This window comes from Phyllopteryx taeniolatus, chromosome 3, assembly GCF_024500385.1.
Source record: "Phyllopteryx taeniolatus isolate TA_2022b chromosome 3, UOR_Ptae_1.2, whole genome shotgun sequence".
In the NCBI taxonomy this organism is placed as follows: domain Eukaryota; kingdom Metazoa; phylum Chordata; class Actinopteri; order Syngnathiformes; family Syngnathidae; genus Phyllopteryx; species Phyllopteryx taeniolatus.
The window spans coordinates 14,324,178-14,343,151 of record NC_084504.1 but is presented as its reverse complement, the minus strand read 5'-3'; the positions used below and the strand labels follow the sequence as shown (position 1 = coordinate 14,343,151).

Sequence of the window (18,974 nt, the reverse complement as noted above, 5' to 3'; positions counted from 1 at the left end):
TTCTTTAGGAGTTTAGGGGGGGGGGGGGGGGGGAGTATTAAATATTTCATCCATCCATCCATCCATCCATTTTCTGAGCCGCTTCTCCTCACTAGGGTCGCGGGCGTGCTGGAGCCTATCCCAGCTGTCATCGGGCAGGAGGCGGGGTACACCCTGAACTGGTTGCCAGCCAATTGCAGGGCACATACAAACAAACAACCATTTGCACTCACATTCACACCTACGGGCAATTTAGAGTCTCCAATTCATGCATGTTTTGGGGATGTGGGAGAAAACCCACGCAGGCACGGGGAGAACATGCAAACTCCACACAGGCAGGGCCCGGGATTGAACCCGGGTCCTCAGAACTGTGAGGCTGACGCTCTAACCAGTCGCCCACCGTGCCGCGTAAATATTAAATTTTTCCAAAATTGTTTCCACAAGGTCCAACATGAACATATTCAATGTGAACATACTGAAGAATGGAATCAACATACAGCCTAACAAAAATAGACAATAAATCCAATGTGTGTTTTTTTAAATGTATGTATTTATTTATTTTGTCTACAAATGTGTACAGTGGACACTGATAGAACCCGGGCCCAACCACGAATAGCGAGAATTACCCTTTTGGCTTTGACATGAAAGTGTTTCCTTGTAGTCGCTTGAAAATGGTGGATCTAGAGTAGAGTCATGAGTGAAGAAAGTTGACACTCAAATTGTAACGTCGTATCTGGGTAACTCGCTCACAGAAATAGGCAGATAAGGTTTATAGATTTTTAAAAAAAAATTTTTTGTTTTTAATTTCACACTTGATCGACAGGCAGGCACTCCAGAGACCCAGCTATTTGTATACCAACAATGGAAAAAGTCACTTTTCCATTATATGTCTCCTCTATTGAACAGTTTATTGCTTCACATCACTGCTGTTGTGTTGTAGCAAGTGCACCAACAGCTGCTGCTTTCTGCAGCGTGTCGACCCCTTCGCTTGCCTTGGCACTTGTTGCCGTGTCGCTGAGGTCATGGCTCAGCTGTCACGGGGTGTCTCGGCGGTACCGCCGGGCCCCCGTCACCGCCGCTCGTGACTCGGCGCTCGTCTGCTCGGTCCTGTGAGCTTCTTCTCAGCGGGAAAACAATGACTGTACATTTTTTCTCACTCGGTGACACACTGCAGTGATTGTTGTTGGTCAGTAATGGACTCTTGGGGAACTTAGATTCAAAGTTGGTGGAGGAGGGTTTTATTGATTTTTATGCTCTGATAGGCAGAGGTGGCGTGCTCGAGTCATATGACTTAACTCGAGTCAGACTTATAGTGGATAGTCTACACAAACCTGCCAGGTTTTTGTGATACATAAAAATGAGACGATAATTTAAAAAAAACTACCATTTCAAAAACAATTTCCACCATTAAAGTGACCTATAACCTGTACAACTCAATTGGGGGGGGGAGAAATCTTTTAAAGACTGGAAGTAAAAATGAACTGAGATCGTGTTGTTGTACAAGTGTGCACACCCTATGATGCTCTGGAAGCTCTACGCGGACTGTAGCTTGTGCTGAAAAGTGTGCTTCAAACATGTCAGTACTTTATTTGGGGTTAATCAGAGGCACTTTAAATGGTGGCAAGTGTGTGCTGACTTGTTTATTTAACACAAATTTGAATATGATCAGCAACATCCCTAGTTATAAGAGGGTGTGCGCACTTGTGCAGCCACATTTTCTCAGTTGTTTGTTTTTACTTACCCTCTGGGAAAAATTTTTTTCCCTTTTGAGTTGTACAGGTTATAGTTCATATTAATGCTGGAAAAAGTTTAGAAATGGTTAAGCTTGGTCTCACTTTTTTATATCACAGAAACCTGTCATTTGGGGTGTGTGTAGACTTTGTATATTCTCTGTATCATGGAGGGAGCTCTAGTCAAGGATTTTGTTTTTGATCAAATTGTGAAAAGAGAAGCAACTATGAGACTTTACACCGATTTGATCGGCTTGATCGGTTTTGGCCAATAATTAGCATTTTATGCTGATAGGCTTTGTGATAATTTGCCAATCCCCATTAATCGGCTCGGCAAAAAACATTTACTCCGCATCGCCGTCGTATACAGTATATTTGAATCCAAAAGCTAGTTTAGTTTTAGCCTTGTCGCGTGTCTTTTGACGTCATTTACGATCACTGGGCTTTGTCAAATCGAACGTGACCGGATACACTCGTTACCACGGCCACGACAACAACAATGTATCGCACTGTGTGTATTGTGTTGGTCAAAAAAGAACAAAATGGGGTAAAAAATGTGGTGGTGGTCACCAGTGCTTGGGAGACGTTCATTCAAGGATTGCTTGAGGTATGTTCACGTACTTCTAATACGATACGGCTCGCAAGCAGCCAACAAAACGTGATGTAGCCTAGCAAGCTAGTGCTAGCACTAACGATTGTATTTAAACATGCCGGTGTACTGTTGAATCATACTTTAAAATTTCGGTCTGTGTGAAGTAATTTAATTACACTAAAGTAATTTAATTACAGTAAGTTAGCACCCATTATTTCTGTCATGTTGTAATGCTGGTTTGACCTGACTTATTAGAATGCATGGCCTGACTAGAGAATATGTTTGAAGATACTCAGTATACAGTACACAAGTATATACAGTAAATAAACAAGTCATTTAAATGAACACACTGCTCCTTCTTGTGATTGGATCAGTGATCGGTTATCGTTTTTTTTTAAACTCGGTGATCGGCCCAAAAAATCTTAATCGTGTAAAGCCTAGCAATAATGTTTGCAATTCAAAAATAAGAGACAACAACGAGGACATTTAACTTCATCCATCACTTTATAACCCACAAAGACAGGTAAAATACGTTAACTTCACATTTTAGATCACTAATAGCTGGTCAAACATGAACTTAGCTTTATGTCTGTTATGGGTTTAATTGACTGGTTTTGGATATGAATGTGTTATAGTAGTACAGCTAAGCCTAACTAATGCAAGTACAGATAGTGCAAAGTGGCTAATGTGTGAATATATGCTGTAACTGAGCAAGATTGTATGACATAAAATGATTTCACTTGCTTGGAACTTTAGTGTTAAAACTTGTCTTATGGCTTGCACAACTGTATGTGACTTTAGTCCCACCTCTGCTGATTGGCTCAAACTGAAGCGGTCATCACAGTGATCCATGCAAGTTTAAACAGCTAATCAGTGATAGCATTATGATGATGACGAACTCTCGTCGTCTGCTGCCACCTGACTGTTGTATTGATTAAATGATTAGACCGGTTCATGAAGAGTCATGAATCCATTTCAGGGTCAAACTGTTGCCATCCGGTTGCAGAGAGGCAAAAAGCTCCTGCTTTCCGAATGTGTCTAATCACGTTCACAAAATGCTAATTTATTTTTCTTTTTTTCTTTTTTCTATAATGTTTTTGTATTTTTCCAACATTTGTATTTTTCAGCTAATTTAGTATTCTAATATTGGTGTTCCCATCCAATATTTTATATTTCTGAGAATTTGTTTATATTTTTGTTTTTTTTTTGTATATTGGTCTTTTATATAACTTTAATATGAAAAAGAATGTCCAATATTTTTTTTATTTTTCATCTATGAGAGGTGTTTTCACATTTTGTATTTTTTATTTTGTCTCCCATAATAGTTTCAATCTTTTTCAGTTTGTGGAATTTTAAAGTAATATTTTTGTCCAATATTTTGGGGTAGTTTTAATTTAATCTTTTGTATTTTTCAAATTATTTAGTTTTTCTATTTGTGCAATGAGCAATATTTTTCTGTATTTTCACTATTTTTGCATTGTAATTTTTATTTTTCAGCTAATATTTTGTATTGTTGGCTACTGTTTTTGTATTTTTGTCTAATATTGGTGTGTTTTTCCATCTAATAGTCTATATTTCCCAATGTTGAATTGTTTTATAATATTTATGTAGTTCACCCCTGTATTTTTCTTAATTTTTCCACCAATACTGAGCACAGTAATGAACCAAATGTTGTGTCCAGTGGTGGACGTTGAACACGCACAGTAGCTCCATGTGTTTGTCTTGGGAGGGGGTGGGGGGTGCTGCTGTTATTCCAGCGAGTTCACCGCCCCCTCGGCTGAATAACAGCAGCAGCTCTTCTACGAGAGGGGGCAGCGCCCTGGCTCGGAGCCTTGCGCAATTGGCTGAGGCAACTGTCCAATAGTGCCGCAGTACAGTTTATACCAATAGTTGGCTTTTTTTCCTCCAGTGGAGAAGAAACTGCACAGTGTAATCTTTGTACAGTTTTAGCCAGCAGTCCAACCGGGGAAGTAGCGAGACCTCCTTAGTGACTAAGGAAGGTGAGTGACCCACAAGGCAAGTGCAATTTGCGTTTTACTTTTAACATGCTCTTGTTTTTTAATGGCTGTGACAGAAAGGGAAAAGTTGTCAGGTGCAGACTGTTGTTGGAAAGCGTGTTTATTTCTAGCCTGTCTTGAAGTTCCAGGCATACCAGAAACAACAAGACCATGCATTTAGACCAGGCAGCGTGAGGGGAAGGGAGGGTGGGGTCTCTTTTGGGACTTTGAGTAGATCGGTCTCACTTGGTTGAATGAGTGGCCTTGTTTTATATTTCCAAAGATGCAAAAAAGTACTGCAGTTTTTGCTGAAAATGTTGCTGTTTTTGTTGAAAATTGAGGTTTTGTTGAAAGTGGAGGTTTTCTAATTTCTAAGACATTGCAAAGCTGTGTCTCTCGCTTATCAAGTCTGGGAAAACGAGCTTGCATATTGTAGGGATGCAACTGTCTACAGATAATCCGCAGGTTGCAATTATCGTACAACCATATTAATATCTGTCATAGTTGTCTTTCTTGACCAAGAACACAGGTCAAACAGTGAAGATGATGTCAGAGACATGCGTTACAGTGCTAGGGTATAGGGTTGGAAGGTAAACCCAGGAGATCAGTCATTGTTTTCATCTAATATTTTTGTATTTTTGGTCCAGTATTTTCAAATAATTTTTTATTTTTTCATATAACATTTTATTTGTCGGTGTATTTGCATTCACCCCCCCCCCCCCCCCCAGTTTTGTTTTTGTTCCCTGATGCATTTTTTTTCCTGTTTGTCTATTATTACAAATTGTATTTTTTAGCAATTTTTTTACATTTGCTTCTGATATTTTTGTATTTTTCAGCTAGTATTTGTATTATTTTTTTTATTAATGGTTATTAAATGTTTGAAATGTTTCATTTCTACTCTAGCCATGTTTTTAACAACATGACATGCTGCATGAAATGTATTTTCATCTGTGGTTTGCCTCACATGCTTGCCATAGTTTTGGGCTGATTTTAGCTGCACTTGCAATAGTGCTTGTCAATCACTCTTTCAGTTTGTGTGAAAGTGTGTGTGTGACAGTGTGTCAGACGTGTTTGTACACGTGTTGTCAAATTTAATGGATCGTCAGAAGAGACACGTTCTACACTTTCACACTTTCACATTGTTGTTTTCACATTGTTGTTCCCTCAATGAACAACAACTAAACAATCGCCAAAAGACTTTAAATGGGACATATTATGGGAGTGATTGGGGGGGGGGGGGGTGTTTATACAAACAGTTGGGACTCGAGTAACTGCTAAGGGTGAAGTTAATCAAGTATTTTTTGTCTTGGCTGCCTATTTCTGAATATGTGTCTGTGAACGAGACGTTTTGCACTTTTGCCCCACTGTTACATCACAATAGGGCTAGTTAACATAACCACCTCAACACAGTTTCTTTGCCCTTAATGTTCTCAGCTCAGCTGGACAAGGAACTAGAGCCCCTTTCAAGCAACAGCCAAGAGTCCGGCCATAAACTACTCTTTCTGAAATAGTAGTGTGTCCATGTGCCACATATACACAATGTGGTGAAGGGGTGGGAAGAAGTATGACCCACTCTGTTTTTTTTTTTTTTTTTTTTTAATCCGGACCACCAGGCATTTACATTATCAAGAGTCCAGTAATATTTGTTGCATTAATTTAGCCACTTTTTCCTAAAATTGTATAAAATATATTTATTTTTGCCGGCACACCGGCCAACTGGTTAGGACTTCTGCCTCACAGTTCTGGGGACCGGGGTTCAAATCCCGGCCCCGCCTGTGCGGAGTTTGCATGTTCTCCCCATACCTGGGTGTTTTTTTTCCGGTGGGTTTTTCCCAAAAACATTCATAGTAGGTTGATTGAAGACTCTTAAGTTGCCAATAGGTGTGAATGTGAGTGCGAATAGTTGTTTGTTTCTATGTGCCATGCGATTGGCTGGCGACCAGTTCAGGGTGTACCCCGCCTCCCGCCCGAAGATAGTTGGGATAGGCTCCAGCAGCCCGCGACCCTAGTGTGGATAAGCGGTAAAGAAAATGGATGGATATATATTTTTTTTAAATTCTTTTCTCTCATTAAATTGTTTTAATTGATTTATTGTAACTAACAACAATTGTATAATTAAGCTTATAGTTAAAATAGCGAGTCAAAGACATGTTGTTAAGACACCTGGGAATGCTTTCAAATGGTGAACAAAATGCATGTCAACTCACATTGGTTTTAAACTTCACTCTGTCTCTTTGTTTTTATAGAAAGAGGCCAAAGATGTCAAGCTTCGATAACGACAAGGACTCTGTGGAGCCATACTTCGTGGAAACTCCATACGGTTTTCAGCTGGACTTGGACTTTCTCAAATATGTCGACGACATCGAGAGGGGCAACACCATCAAGAAAGTGAGCATCCAGAGGAAGCCCAAAGGGGCCAAACCGAGGGCGGTGGCACCATGCTCCAGCACTGGGGCCGAATGGACGTCCACCGACTCGCTCTCGTCCTCCAATAGTGACGACAAGCTGTCCCCGGTATTGCTCAACGCCAAGGCCCAGCAGGCGCCCACTCTCCAAAAGGCGGCTTGCGAAGCTGTCCCCCAGCAGTTCTTCTCCAGCATTGCTGAACCCAAGCTGCTCCTGCCGCCGCCCTCGCCCAGGTTTACGCTGCGCCACAACCCCCACGTGGAGAAAACCCTCATGGAGACAAGGCTTCGCCTGGAGCAGGAACGTCTGTTCATGGAGCCGCCACCGCCACCCCGCCGCCGTCTCGCCAGCTTCGGGGGGACGGGCTCCAACAGCTCACTCTCGTCATACTCTGGCTCCATGGCCACCAGTCAGATCTCCCCAAGCGCCCTGCAACCTCTGCCCATCAACGGTCACCTCCACAACGGAGAGTACAATCCTTACTACCCACCGTCCATGGGCAGCTCCATCCGTCACAGTCCCATGAGCTCCGGCATGGCCACTCCGGTGACCAACGTCAGCCCGCTGCATCTTCAGCAGATCCGCGAGCAGATGGTGGTTGCTCTTCGGAGGCTAAAGGAGTTGGAGGAGCAGGTGAAGACAATCCCCATCTTGCAGGTGAAGATCGCAGTTCTTCAGGAGGAGAAAAGACAGTTAGCCGCCCAGTCCAAAGGTCCCGGTGGCTTCCGCAAGCGCTCCTACAGTGTAGGCAGCGCCGACCAAATGGAGAATCCCGTCCCCGTCCAAAAAGAGACTGTGCTGCACATCGTCGAGCCTGAAGCCAAGCAACCGAATGCTCAGCAGCTGGAGGAGTTCAGGCGCCTGGCTGCTGAGGTCCAAGCTCTGGAGAAGTCCACCCTCGACAATGGTGGACTTGAAAGTCAGACCCGGAACCACAATCAGAACCAAGCCCTTCAAAAGTCGGTTGGTGTAGTTACTGACGAAAACATGAACAACCTCCAAATCCAGCTGAGCAAACCTCCGAAAGAACACAGCCACCGGGACGTGGGTGTTGCAACGGACCACCAGGACACCCGCAGCACTTCAGTGGGCGTCACTGAGACCATGCTTGGCCTGTCCAGCGAGACAGAGACTGAGATGGAGCTCCAGCAGCAGACCATCGAGGAGCTAAAAGATAAGATCTACCGTCTGGAGGTGCAGCTGAAAGAAACCACTCACCAGATGGAGATGACTAAGCTGAAGCTGGAGCTCCAGGCGGCCGGTGGGTCCAACAAGAAGAAGGCGGATAAGGGCTTGATGATCAGGCCTGAGACCTACAACGTCTGCTTGGAGGCCAAAGTCCTGGTGCACAGCCGGGGCGTTGGTGACCAGCTTATCTCTGAAGCTCAAAGCGTATCTGTTGGAGTGTCATGTCACCCTAGTGTTTGTAGTCTTGGCATAGGTACCGATCAGAGTTTGGAGGTAAATGAAGAGTACCAGCAGGTAAAGACCTGTGAGGTGGGAATCAACACCACCGAGTCTCTAGACTCCTCAGCCTTCTGCAGACCCATGTCGGAGTTGCTCAAGGAGTCTCGATCGGTAGCCAGTGGGGATTGCTCTGTGGATGTCCACGTGGGCCCACTCAGGACGACGGTGTCCCGAGGAACCGACTCTGATCTCTCAAGCAAAGTGGACTCCTGCATCATGGTGGCCCCGGAGTTGGCCACGCAGGAGACCAACACCGAGACTGATGTGGTCAGCAGTTCCACCAACACCAAAACGATAGCGCTAACAGACTCCTTCACGAATACCACCGCTGCTGAAACTAGAACGGTTGCTGCCGGTGAGGGGCTTATCAAAGATGCGCTCTCGGCTGCAAAGGTTCGCTCGGTCGCCGTGGGGACCGAGTCACTCCTCGGCCAATCCTGCGCCGCCAAAAGCAAAGAATTTGGCGTGGGACCCGTCAGCATTCATGAGAACTTTCTAATTGGCTTAAAAACTCGTAACATAGCATGCGGACCCTCGCAGCACCCGGAACCCGTTGTGGAGGCGACCACTAAGACAGCGCGACCTTTAGCCGACACTCACGGGGGCACCAGCCTCGACCACTACATTGAAAGGGTGCAGAAACTGCTGCAGGAGCAACAAATGCTGCTGGCGGAGAACTACAGCGAGCTGGCCGAGGCCTTCGGTCAGCCCCACTCCCAGTTTGGATCCATCAACAGCCAGCTGGTCAGCACGCTCTCCTCCATCAACTCGGCCATGAAGAGCACGAGTGCTGAGGACCTCCTTGAGCTCCAGGCCGACACCGCTGCCACCCACTCAGGTCAATCACTTTCACCTACATGTTGCGCTATGGCTAATGGCTCCAGTGCTGATTGACGACACTCTTGCATAGTTTGAAGTGCAAATACAAGAATATACATGCTCCAGCGTAGGAGCAATAGCAGCCACTCAACAGATGTGGTTTGGCAGTCGGTAGTGTCAGTTATATTTGAACATTTTTACAATAATTGTTTGTTAAATTTATGGGAAAATAGTTTTCTACCACTATACTTTGAACTCATATTATGAGAATAGAGTTGTCATATAATAGTCGTAGTTCTACAAGAAAGTCGGTCTATTAAAACAGTCGTACATGAATGCAGCGTACAAGCATAGTCATAAATATACAAGTTGTAATCCCGCATATAAGAATTTAACAAAAATATTACAAGAATAAAGTTGTATAATAAACTCGTAATTCTATGAGAAAATCATAGTCTATGCAAAAGTAGTTATTCTACATGAATAAAGTTGGAATTCTATGGGAATAAAGTTGTAATATTATCTGAATAAAGACAAAGACCAAAGATGTAATATTTCAAGAATAAATGTATAATGTATAATATATCATTTATATATGTGTAATAAATTTGTGATATTACAAGAATAAAGTCATAATTATTTGAGAATAAAGTCAATTAAAAATGTATTCTACCAGGCTAAACTCATTATTGTAATTTGTAATATTACGAGTGGAAAGACGGAGAGACAAAAGTGTTTTTTCTGAATTTTAGTTTGTCCCTTTTATGAAAATGACATAAAAGGACAGTGTTGATGTGATAACAGAACATTGTTATATAAGAGCCACAACAATTGGGACAAACCAGTTATGAGTTAATTTCTTTTTGGGAGCCAGACACACCCATCACACACTCGTCGTCTTTTTTATTATTATTTTTTATTTTACCGCCTCCCTCCCTTCACTGAACACCTCGTGCTGATTCATTGCTGCCTCGCTGTTACATAAGCCGCTCTCACGCTGGCGGACACATTCTTTGTCCTGTGGTGCAGCCCCCTTTGCCTCGGGTCACTCTTTCTGGAATGCGTCGTGAGTTTGCACTTCCAACATACAATACAAGGCTACGTTGACTTACGAGTGCACCGAGATATGAGTTTTTCAAGTTGCGTGCTGTTGCACGGTGGTTTTTTAAATTAAATTGCTTTTTCAATTTTATAAATGTTAATTTTATGTATTTTATTGCTTTTTGTGTTTTTGTTACGTGTAGTAAGCTTCAGATATACTCCCACTCGACCGAATTGGGAAAAAAAATTAAAAGAAAAAGAATTGGACTAGTTAAGGAACTGCAATGCCCTCACATGTGGGAAAGGAGATCCACAGTCGCCGTTGCACTTTTAGCCGTTTCTTGAATGGGACAAACAGTCAAACACACAAATACAAAATGAGAACACTCACTAGGTGCTGTTGTGAGCCATAACTCACACCCAGATGCTCACACGCAGTAAAACCGGCCAGTGATAAAAAAAATATATATATCAAATTTGGATAGTGCTTTTCTTAAAACTCATTCACTCCCAGCCTTCCCAGTTAACATGGATAACGCTAAAGCCACCAATGGCAGTGAATGTGTTATAAACTGATGTCACTCACGTGGCCCCACTCCTTAAAGCACAGGTGTCAAACTGGTGGCCAGATCCGGCCCGCCACATCATTTTATGTGACCCGCGAAAGCAAATCAAAATTGCTCATTGTGTTCTGGTGTAATACCATTGAGATATTTGCAAGCATTTTTTTGTTACCGATCCCACTTTGAAAAGAAATGTAATAGTCGAAAAACATGTTTTTATAGGCGTCTGATTTCAAAACTGGTTATTCATCAATGTGTTGTGTATACTGTATGTAATTACAGTATAGGAGGTAATCTTTCATTTATATGGCTTCACAGTCATAACGGCACTCCAAGGGAAGTCATAATTACGATGTGGCCCGTGATAAAAATGGGTTTGATGTGGCGGGCCGGATCTGGCCACCAGTTTGACACCTGTGCTTCACTGCCATTGGTGGCTTTAGCGTTATCCATGTTAACGGTCACACTATGAATTACTCTTACAACAAGATGTCACTGTCTTCTTTATAACGTGTCCATATGTACTTGTCTTTCAGAGGGTACTCCCAAGATGAATGCAGATAAGGCCACCAAGACACAAACTCAGCACCATCAGCAGATAAGCGCAGCCGAGCAGAAGAGCCGCATGGACCTGCAAATGTCCACAGCCCTACACGGTAGGACGCACCAACCCCTCCCACCAAAAATACGGGGGTACATGCATCACTATCAAAAATCCAGAAATCAATGGTGTCATGAACCGCTTAACCTGAACAACAACCAAAAAAAACAATAGTGACTGTGCAATAAATTCCAATTTGGTTGTGTACTACAATGATGATAAAGCAGCGGTTTCTTAACCTTGTTGGCGGTACTGAACCCCACAGTTTCATACATGCAGTTTCAGAATTGGATATATCCATCCATCCATCCATTTTCTTCACCGTTTCTCCTCACTAGGGTTGCGGGCGTGCTGGAGCCTATCCCAGCTATCTTCGGGCAAGAGGCGGGGTACACCCTGAACTGGTTGCCAGGCAATCGCAGGGCACATACAAACAAACAACCATCTGCACCCACATTCACACCTACGGGCAATTTAGAGTCATCAATTAACCTACCATGCATGTTTTTGGGATGTGGGAGGAAACCGGAGTACCCGGAGAAAACCCACGCAGGCACGGGGAGAACACGTAGGCACGGGGAGAACATGCAAACTCGACACAGGCGAGGGTGGGGATTGAACCCCAGCCATCAGAAAATAAATTACAAAAATAAAATATATATATATACACACACACACACACACACACACACTCTTTCCTGCCAGTCACTGTGCCTTTTGTTGTTGCCTGATGGAGAAAAGTTCAGAAATGCACGGCTTCACCTTGGCAAGTGCTACTCTCATATCATTTTCACGGAATTCTTCCTTTTCTTTGTTTTTATGATTACCATCCACAAAAATAATCACTCACAAAGTTGTGAGGTTGCAAAATGTCATAACAAATGGTATGCGGAGCGTGATGTCATGAATCATACGGGTGCGGTTAACAGAACAGACACACACACTCTCTGTGTGTGTGTTGACCTCCACTGAACCCCTGAGACTGGTTCACCGAACCCAGGTGAAGAACCACTTAATAAATGAAGGCTTTTCTCTTGAGAAAAGAGTTGAGAGAGTTGTAGGTATTTGTTTACTTGAGGTTGCCATCCACACACAAGAACATGCCTATTAGCCATGCCCTGCTTGAATGACGTGTATGAGCATTGTAATTCCTATTCCAAAAGTCAAAAATAACAATGATGAAAAAATGCATTGTGCCCGGAAAATGCTGCATGTACCCATGAACTTGAAGACACATTTCAAGTAAACATCTAAAATTATTTTTTTAATTGTTTCATTATTTGGCGCCTTCATCCATGAAGCTTTTCTAACATCTACCTTTTTTTAAATTGTATATAATAATTAGATGTTCCCTACTGATGACCATTCTTATTTTTTTATGTAATGATGAAATTTAAAAAAATAGTATATTTACATTTTTATTTAATATTTCTTGTGATTTTCTGATTTCTGTTTTGTTAGTTTTTTTTGTATTTTTTTGTATTTACATTTTTTTTTTTGCTACTGTGGCACACTCTGCTGTGCTTTCAGGTCAGCCGTGCGGCGCCAACGCGCTCAAGTCCATCATGAAGAAAAAAGATGGCCCAGGCGACTCCAACGGCGCCAAGAAGAACCTCCAGTTTGTCGGCGTCAACGGCGGGTGTGTGACATCCATGCAACCATTCCCCATTTTCATCACTTTGAGTGTCAGGTGAAGCTTCCAGGTGAAGCGCCTTCCTCCTCGAGCTTCATTTCCCATTTGTCTTTGCCGCCCCCTTGTGGAGCAGCTACGAGACGACGTCGAGTGATGACTCCAGCTCGGAGGACAGCAGCTCCTCTGGCTCTGAGGATGATGAGAATGAGGAAGAAGGGAAGGAAGAAGACAAGGACATGGAGGAGAAGAAGGCAGAGGAAGGAAGTTTGGACGAGCAGGAGACGAGAGAAAGGTCAGGAAATTGTTTGCTTTCTTTCATGTAAACAAGATGTGAGTGTTGCTAACAGATCCAGCCTGAGGCACAAGCCAACTAAGCAACTAATGTTGCTAATCTGTGAAGGTACGATCTCAGCGAGAAGATGCTGGCAGCTTGCAACGTCCTCAAAGTTCACCTCAGCGAGCCCGACGACGTGAGCAGTAAAGACCTGGTGAGAGGCTACATTAGTGCTCCCCATTATATTGTGGATTTTTGATTTTTTTTTTTGGTGGGGGGGGGGGGGGGATGTGCTGTATCCATCTGCCGTGGAAATCCCGACTGTATTGTGAAAATCTGTGATGAACAGTGAAACACAGAGAGCGTACTCGCAGGAGCTGCTGTTGGCCGCATCTCACACCCAGAAACTCATGCGGGCTCGCCAAAGTCACACGGCACCCCACCAGGCCCTGCCTCTTAAAGGGCTTAAAGGTGGGCTGGCGTGTCTGGGCGTGAGCTGTGGCCGACAGCAGCTCCTGCGTGCGTGTGCTCAGTGTGTTGAGCTGTTCTCCTGGCTTTTGGTAAATGGCTGTATTGTGCATCTGTAATAAGGCTCTCAATAGCAAACAATAGCTTAAAAATGTGATACAGCAAGGGAAAACTTTCAAACAAGTCAAGGTGTGCTTGGCGGAGTTTGGTGTGGAAGAACAGCATTTAAAGCATTTTTTTATTTTTATTTTTTTCGCCTGCAGAGGGCGAGCGTCAACACGGTGCAGCACGAGTGGTTCCGCGCCTCCAGCCAGAAGGCGGCGTCGGGGTCTGCCGTTTCAGACTACCTGGCTGCGTTCGGCGCCGTCTCGCCGGACGTGCTGCGCCACGTGGTCAACATGGCTGACGGCAACGGCAACACGGCGCTCCACTACAGCGTGTCGCACTCCAACTTCCCCGTCGTCAAGAAGCTGCTGGATGCCGGTAAGTCGGCTTGCAGAGCTTCTCGTCCTACGTACGCAAAGCAAATTTCTGTATTTATTAAATTTTTGTCATTTAGCCTTTATTTATGCAGATCAGGCAATTGAGAACAGATCATTTGCTGTGCCAACCTGGCAGCAGAAAATATTTTCTTCTCTTTAAAAAAAAAAAAGGAAAAAATGGTGGAGCTTAATTTTGGCAACGTCACTTCTTGTGATGTTTTTTCTTTTACTCTTAAAAAAAATGTGCAAATAAACAATAGGGGACCTGAAACAAAAACTCAAACGGCATTCCAACGACTGTCTGACCTGTGATGGACGACGCTGCACAAGAGGAAATCATCATTGTCATCCCCCGAGTGCGGGAGGTGGAACGCCCCCGAACCACCCCTCCTCCGCTACCCTGACCCGGCAGGGACGAAAACCCCACAAGCCTGCAGGGGACCGCAACGCCTCCCCACGAGAAGAGGAGGAGGCGACCGCAGCGGGACACAAGTAATGGAGAGAAGAGGAGGAAGCTGGCCTGAGGGGCGACAGGGGGGCCCGCCTCCCCCCAGCAGTAGCCAGAGCGGGGGACCAAGGCGGATGCCAGCTGGCACCGCTCCAGCACCCGCGGAACATGCGCGAGTCCACTACTAATGCCCGCTGGGAGGTCCCGCCCCCATAGATGCCGGGACCACAAGCACAGGGTCAAGAAGAGAAGCCTTTGCATGTGTCCTTTCATTGTGCAAATCAGTCTAAAGTTTGAGGGGAATAAAAAAAGTACATAAATGAATAAGAAAAAATATCGTGAATAAAAAATAAAATAATAAAACAACAACAACCTCGACCACAAAGAATACAGAAGTCAAAAGTTTACTTTTACAGTTACAATATTGTCAGATGGCGCACTCATTCACTCAAGGAGCATCTCTGACTCCATCTCTGACTCCATTCACTAGGCCACGCCCCTTAAAGGCACATATCCGACACACAAATACTACAGTACGCAAAGTAATCCCACTTTATGAAACCAGTTTATTTCTTTCCATTCTTTACATGTACGTGTCACATGACCATCTCTTTCCACAACGACTCAAGAGTTGACGAGGTCCCCTGTGAAAAAAGCCTTTTGTCTCTTTTGTGTCCTCTTTACTGTATGTATTGTGTTCTTTTCCCTTTTTGTGCTCCCTTCTTCAAGCTCAGTCTCATCCTTTGGCAGGGTAGCTAGTCAAGTGACTGACAAAGAGGCGGCAACGCATCAATCAGAGAACAATGTGTGTGTGTGTGTGTGTGTTGCAGATGTGTGCAACGTGAACCAGCAGAATAAGGCGGGCTACACGCCCATCATGTTGGCGGCGCTAGCCGCCATGGAGACGCCCGCAGACATGCGCGTCGTGGAGGAGCTCTTCGGGAAGGGTGACGTCAACGCGCGCGCAAGTCAGGTTAGTATGCTGCGGAAAGAATGCCCATAACTACTTTAGTAAGTTTGAAATAATAAAAAGATGGATTATAAATTATAATATATACATATATATTTATATAGTAGCGGCACGGTGAATGACTGGTTAGAGTGTCTGCCTCACAGTTCTGAGGACCGGGGTTCAATCCCCGGCCCCACCTGTGTGGAGTTTGCATGTTCTCCCCGTGCCTGCGTGGGTTGTCTCCGGGCACTCCTGTTTCGTCCTACGTCCCACAAACATGCATGGTAGGTAAATTGAAGTCTCTAAATTGCCCCTAGGTCTGAATGAGAGTGTTAATGGTTGTTTGTTTATATGTGCCCTGCGATTGGCTGGCAACCAGTTCAGGGTGTGCCCCGCCTCCTGCCCGATGATAGCTGGGATAGGCTCCAGCGCTCCCGCAACCCTAGTGAGGATAAGCGGCTCAGAAAATAGATGGATGGATGGATATATTTATATATATATAATTATTAAAAAAGTCTGTAAATTTTTAAAAACTATTTAAAAAGTATTATTTTAAAATATATACAAATAAAGTATACCATTGATGCAAAGTGATAATTGATAATGATCAAATTAATAATTGACATTATTTTTAGAAAATATCAACTTGATGGAAAATTTAACTTATAAACTTGATACAAAATGTTTTTTAAAACAGAGAATTTATACAAATGTAAAAATTGAAAATTGGTATAAAAATGTATTTAAATTTTTTTTAACTCATTTAAAAATAACAAATTGTTACAGAATGTTATTTGATTTATGTATATATATTTATATGCATTTAGTATAAAATATATTTGAAATTAAAAAAATCTAGATTATTAAACATAAATGGTACAAAAACATATTGTAGACGGTAAAACATTTCAAATGAGTATTTTTTTTAAATCTATGTAAAATTCTATTAAAATTACGAAAAAATACATAATTTGTCTTTTTTTTTTTTAAATCGCTGTTAAATATTATTTTAAAAATGTGAAAGTGGCACAAAATATTTTTGTATCATGGGCCAAATGTCATATTGTCAATTTGAAGAAGCTGTTCGTTTGTCATAACGTTAACGGCGAGCGTGTGGCTCAGGCGGGCCAGACGGGCCTGATGCTGGCGGTGAGCCACGGCCGCATGGACATGGTCCGAGCCCTGCTGGCCCACGGCGCCGATGTCAACGTGCAGGATGACGAGGGCTCCACGGCCCTCATGTGCGCCAGCGAACACGGTCACGTGGACATCGTCAAACTCCTCCTGGCGCAGCCCGGCACGGATGCCACGCTCAGCGACAGCGTGAGTCGCCACGCCGTGCCAAACTCCATTTCAGCACAAACTGCATACTATATTCCAACAAAAATAGTTGTTTCTACTAAATTTTAATAATTTGGTTTTTAATTTGAGCCATAACAAATTATAATTATAATTTGAACAAACGTTATACTACAATTGAGACTAAATTTGAGCTTTTTTCAAACTACAGTTTAGCAAAATGCATTTTAAAATGTATGCTCAACTTAAGCAAAACAAATGGAGCAATAATGTATACAAAAATATTCGGCAAAAAAAAGTTGACATCTATACTAAACAAAAAATTTACATTTTTAAACAATTGTCAACTTGATTTGAGCTGAGCTTTTTAAAAAAATGTAAACTAAATTTGAGGCAAACATTTAAATTTATACAAAATCTAAGCAAAAAAATGATTTACATTTTTTTAGCAAAAATAGTTTTTCTAATTTAGTATAAATGTTATGTTATACAGTTACTATAAGTTTAAACAATAGATTTTTATAAAATTTGAACTAAAATGTTTGCCACTATCCTAAATTTGCACAATACATTGTAATACATTTAAGCTAACTTTTTTTTTTTTTAACTATTTTGAACGATAATAGATTTATACAAAATTTTGGCTATTCAAATAGAACAAACATCAAATGTGTATTGAATTTAAGCAAAAAGATATTTGTTCAAATTTGAACGCATATTTTTATGGAAATTTTCAAGCAGAAGTATGATATAGTTGAATTTCTATTTTTTTCATTTTCAGCAAAATTAATCAAATTGTAAAAATGTTGAGCATTACAGAAAGCAAAGCCAGTTAATTTCCACTGAATTTGAAGTTTTGCAGGTCCTGAAATGTTAATTTGCTCATTCTGGTCGGGTGAGGCACAGCATCTATTTGGCCAAAATTTCAGCAAATATTAATAATAGTTGATCCATATTTTGTTTTGTTCAGGACGAGAGTAACGCTCTGTCCATTGCGCTGGACGCCGGCCACAAGGACATAGCCGTCTTGCTTTATGCGCACGTTAACTTCTCCAAAGCGCAGTCGCCGGTATGTACATCTTTTGTGAAATATGACACGATTCCATATTCTAGCAGTTTTGACGACTTTGTCCTTTTCAGGGAACTCCTCGATTGGGCCGCAAGATGTCGCCGAGCCCCACTCGCAGGAGTGTCTTCGATTAGCCACGTGGAGGCTAATGTTAGCGCCTCACAGGCTCTGAGGTGAATTTTAGCAAACCAGAAGCTCAAGGTCTGCTCTGAGGCTACTGATGGTCACTCTGTGGCTTAGGTTATTGTTAGCTAATCCAAGCCTACTGTTAGCCACTGGGGCAAATTTTAGCATCATTTTGGCTACTGTTAGCGACTTAAAGGCTGATTTGAGCTGCTCCTAGTGACCCTAATGATAAATGTAGCTACCACTGATGCTAATGTTAGCCACTCCGAGGCTAATTCTAGCGTGAGCGACTCTTAGGCTTCTGTTAGCTCGCAAGCTAGCGTCAGTGACTCCTTACTGCCTTATTAGAAACCAAGTGGACATTTTCGACCTTTTTTTCACCTGCCCACTTCCTAATGTGAATGTAACCAACTGGTGCCTCACACAACTTTTGGTGTCCCACATGGACACTAGTAATTTCTTTTAAATGTAAATCAATCCCTATAAATATATATATTTTTTGCCTGTCTATTATTGTAGTGTGGTGTACATAGTGCTGATCTCTGGCCCAACATTTCTACCAATCCTTTGTATCTATTTAAAGAGACCACCATATTTTTCAATATGAGCGCATATAAAGATCATATGAAGTCATATATATTTATCAAAGTATAGTTTTAAAGCACATCCACTGTTTTTTTTTGTACATAATGTACGTTAGTACAGTATCGTCATTTCTGCTTTTTCTGTGTCCTTGACATTGACGTCATTTTGCACGATGATGTCATGTAAAAATAAACATCAATTAAAGTGCACAGGTTTGATTGTGTTCTTCATAAAACAAACACACTAAACCCACCAGGAAACATGCACAGCTGGATTTCTCTCTTGCTCAACGGCCTAAGCAGCTAGCGCTTGTCTTCATTGTATGTCTGTACTCGGCTAACTGTGAGGCTAGAACAATGCATAAGCAACCAAAGCAAATCCTGAGAGGAACTATTTTGAAATGCCCCAAAAAGCATTTAATCCACAAATGCTCGTAATATATC

The 18,974-nt window shown here is 42.6% G+C and overlaps 1 protein-coding gene across 5 annotated transcripts in view; it reads left to right on the top strand.

Annotated features, from left to right (window-relative positions):
* The window catches only part of kank1a (KN motif and ankyrin repeat domains 1a), a 50,135-nt gene extending 31,395 nt beyond the window's left edge, over window positions 1–18,740 (top strand). For 2 of the 5 annotated variants that reach the window (XM_061767100.1, XM_061767103.1), the window contains exons 3-12: window positions 6,545–9,009; window positions 11,131–11,250; window positions 12,726–12,834; window positions 12,962–13,120; window positions 13,229–13,316; window positions 13,834–14,053; window positions 15,331–15,473; window positions 16,575–16,775; window positions 17,722–17,820; window positions 17,892–18,740. In XM_061767100.1, the coding sequence (XP_061623084.1) occupies window positions 6,558–9,009; window positions 11,131–11,250; window positions 12,726–12,834; window positions 12,962–13,120; window positions 13,229–13,316; window positions 13,834–14,053; window positions 15,331–15,473; window positions 16,575–16,775; window positions 17,722–17,820; window positions 17,892–17,954 (3,654 nt within the window). In that variant the 5' untranslated portion in view covers window positions 6,545–6,557 and the 3' untranslated portion in view covers window positions 17,955–18,740. Of the gene's footprint in view, window positions 1–4,122; window positions 4,318–6,544; window positions 9,010–11,130; window positions 11,251–12,725; window positions 12,835–12,961; window positions 13,121–13,228; window positions 13,317–13,833; window positions 14,054–14,312; window positions 15,307–15,330; window positions 15,474–16,574; window positions 16,776–17,721; window positions 17,821–17,891 lie in introns of those variants that run through there. The other 3 variants (XM_061767104.1, XM_061767101.1, XM_061767105.1) reach the window with 3 other exon arrangements.
* Window positions 18,741–18,974: the final 234 nt, after the last annotated feature.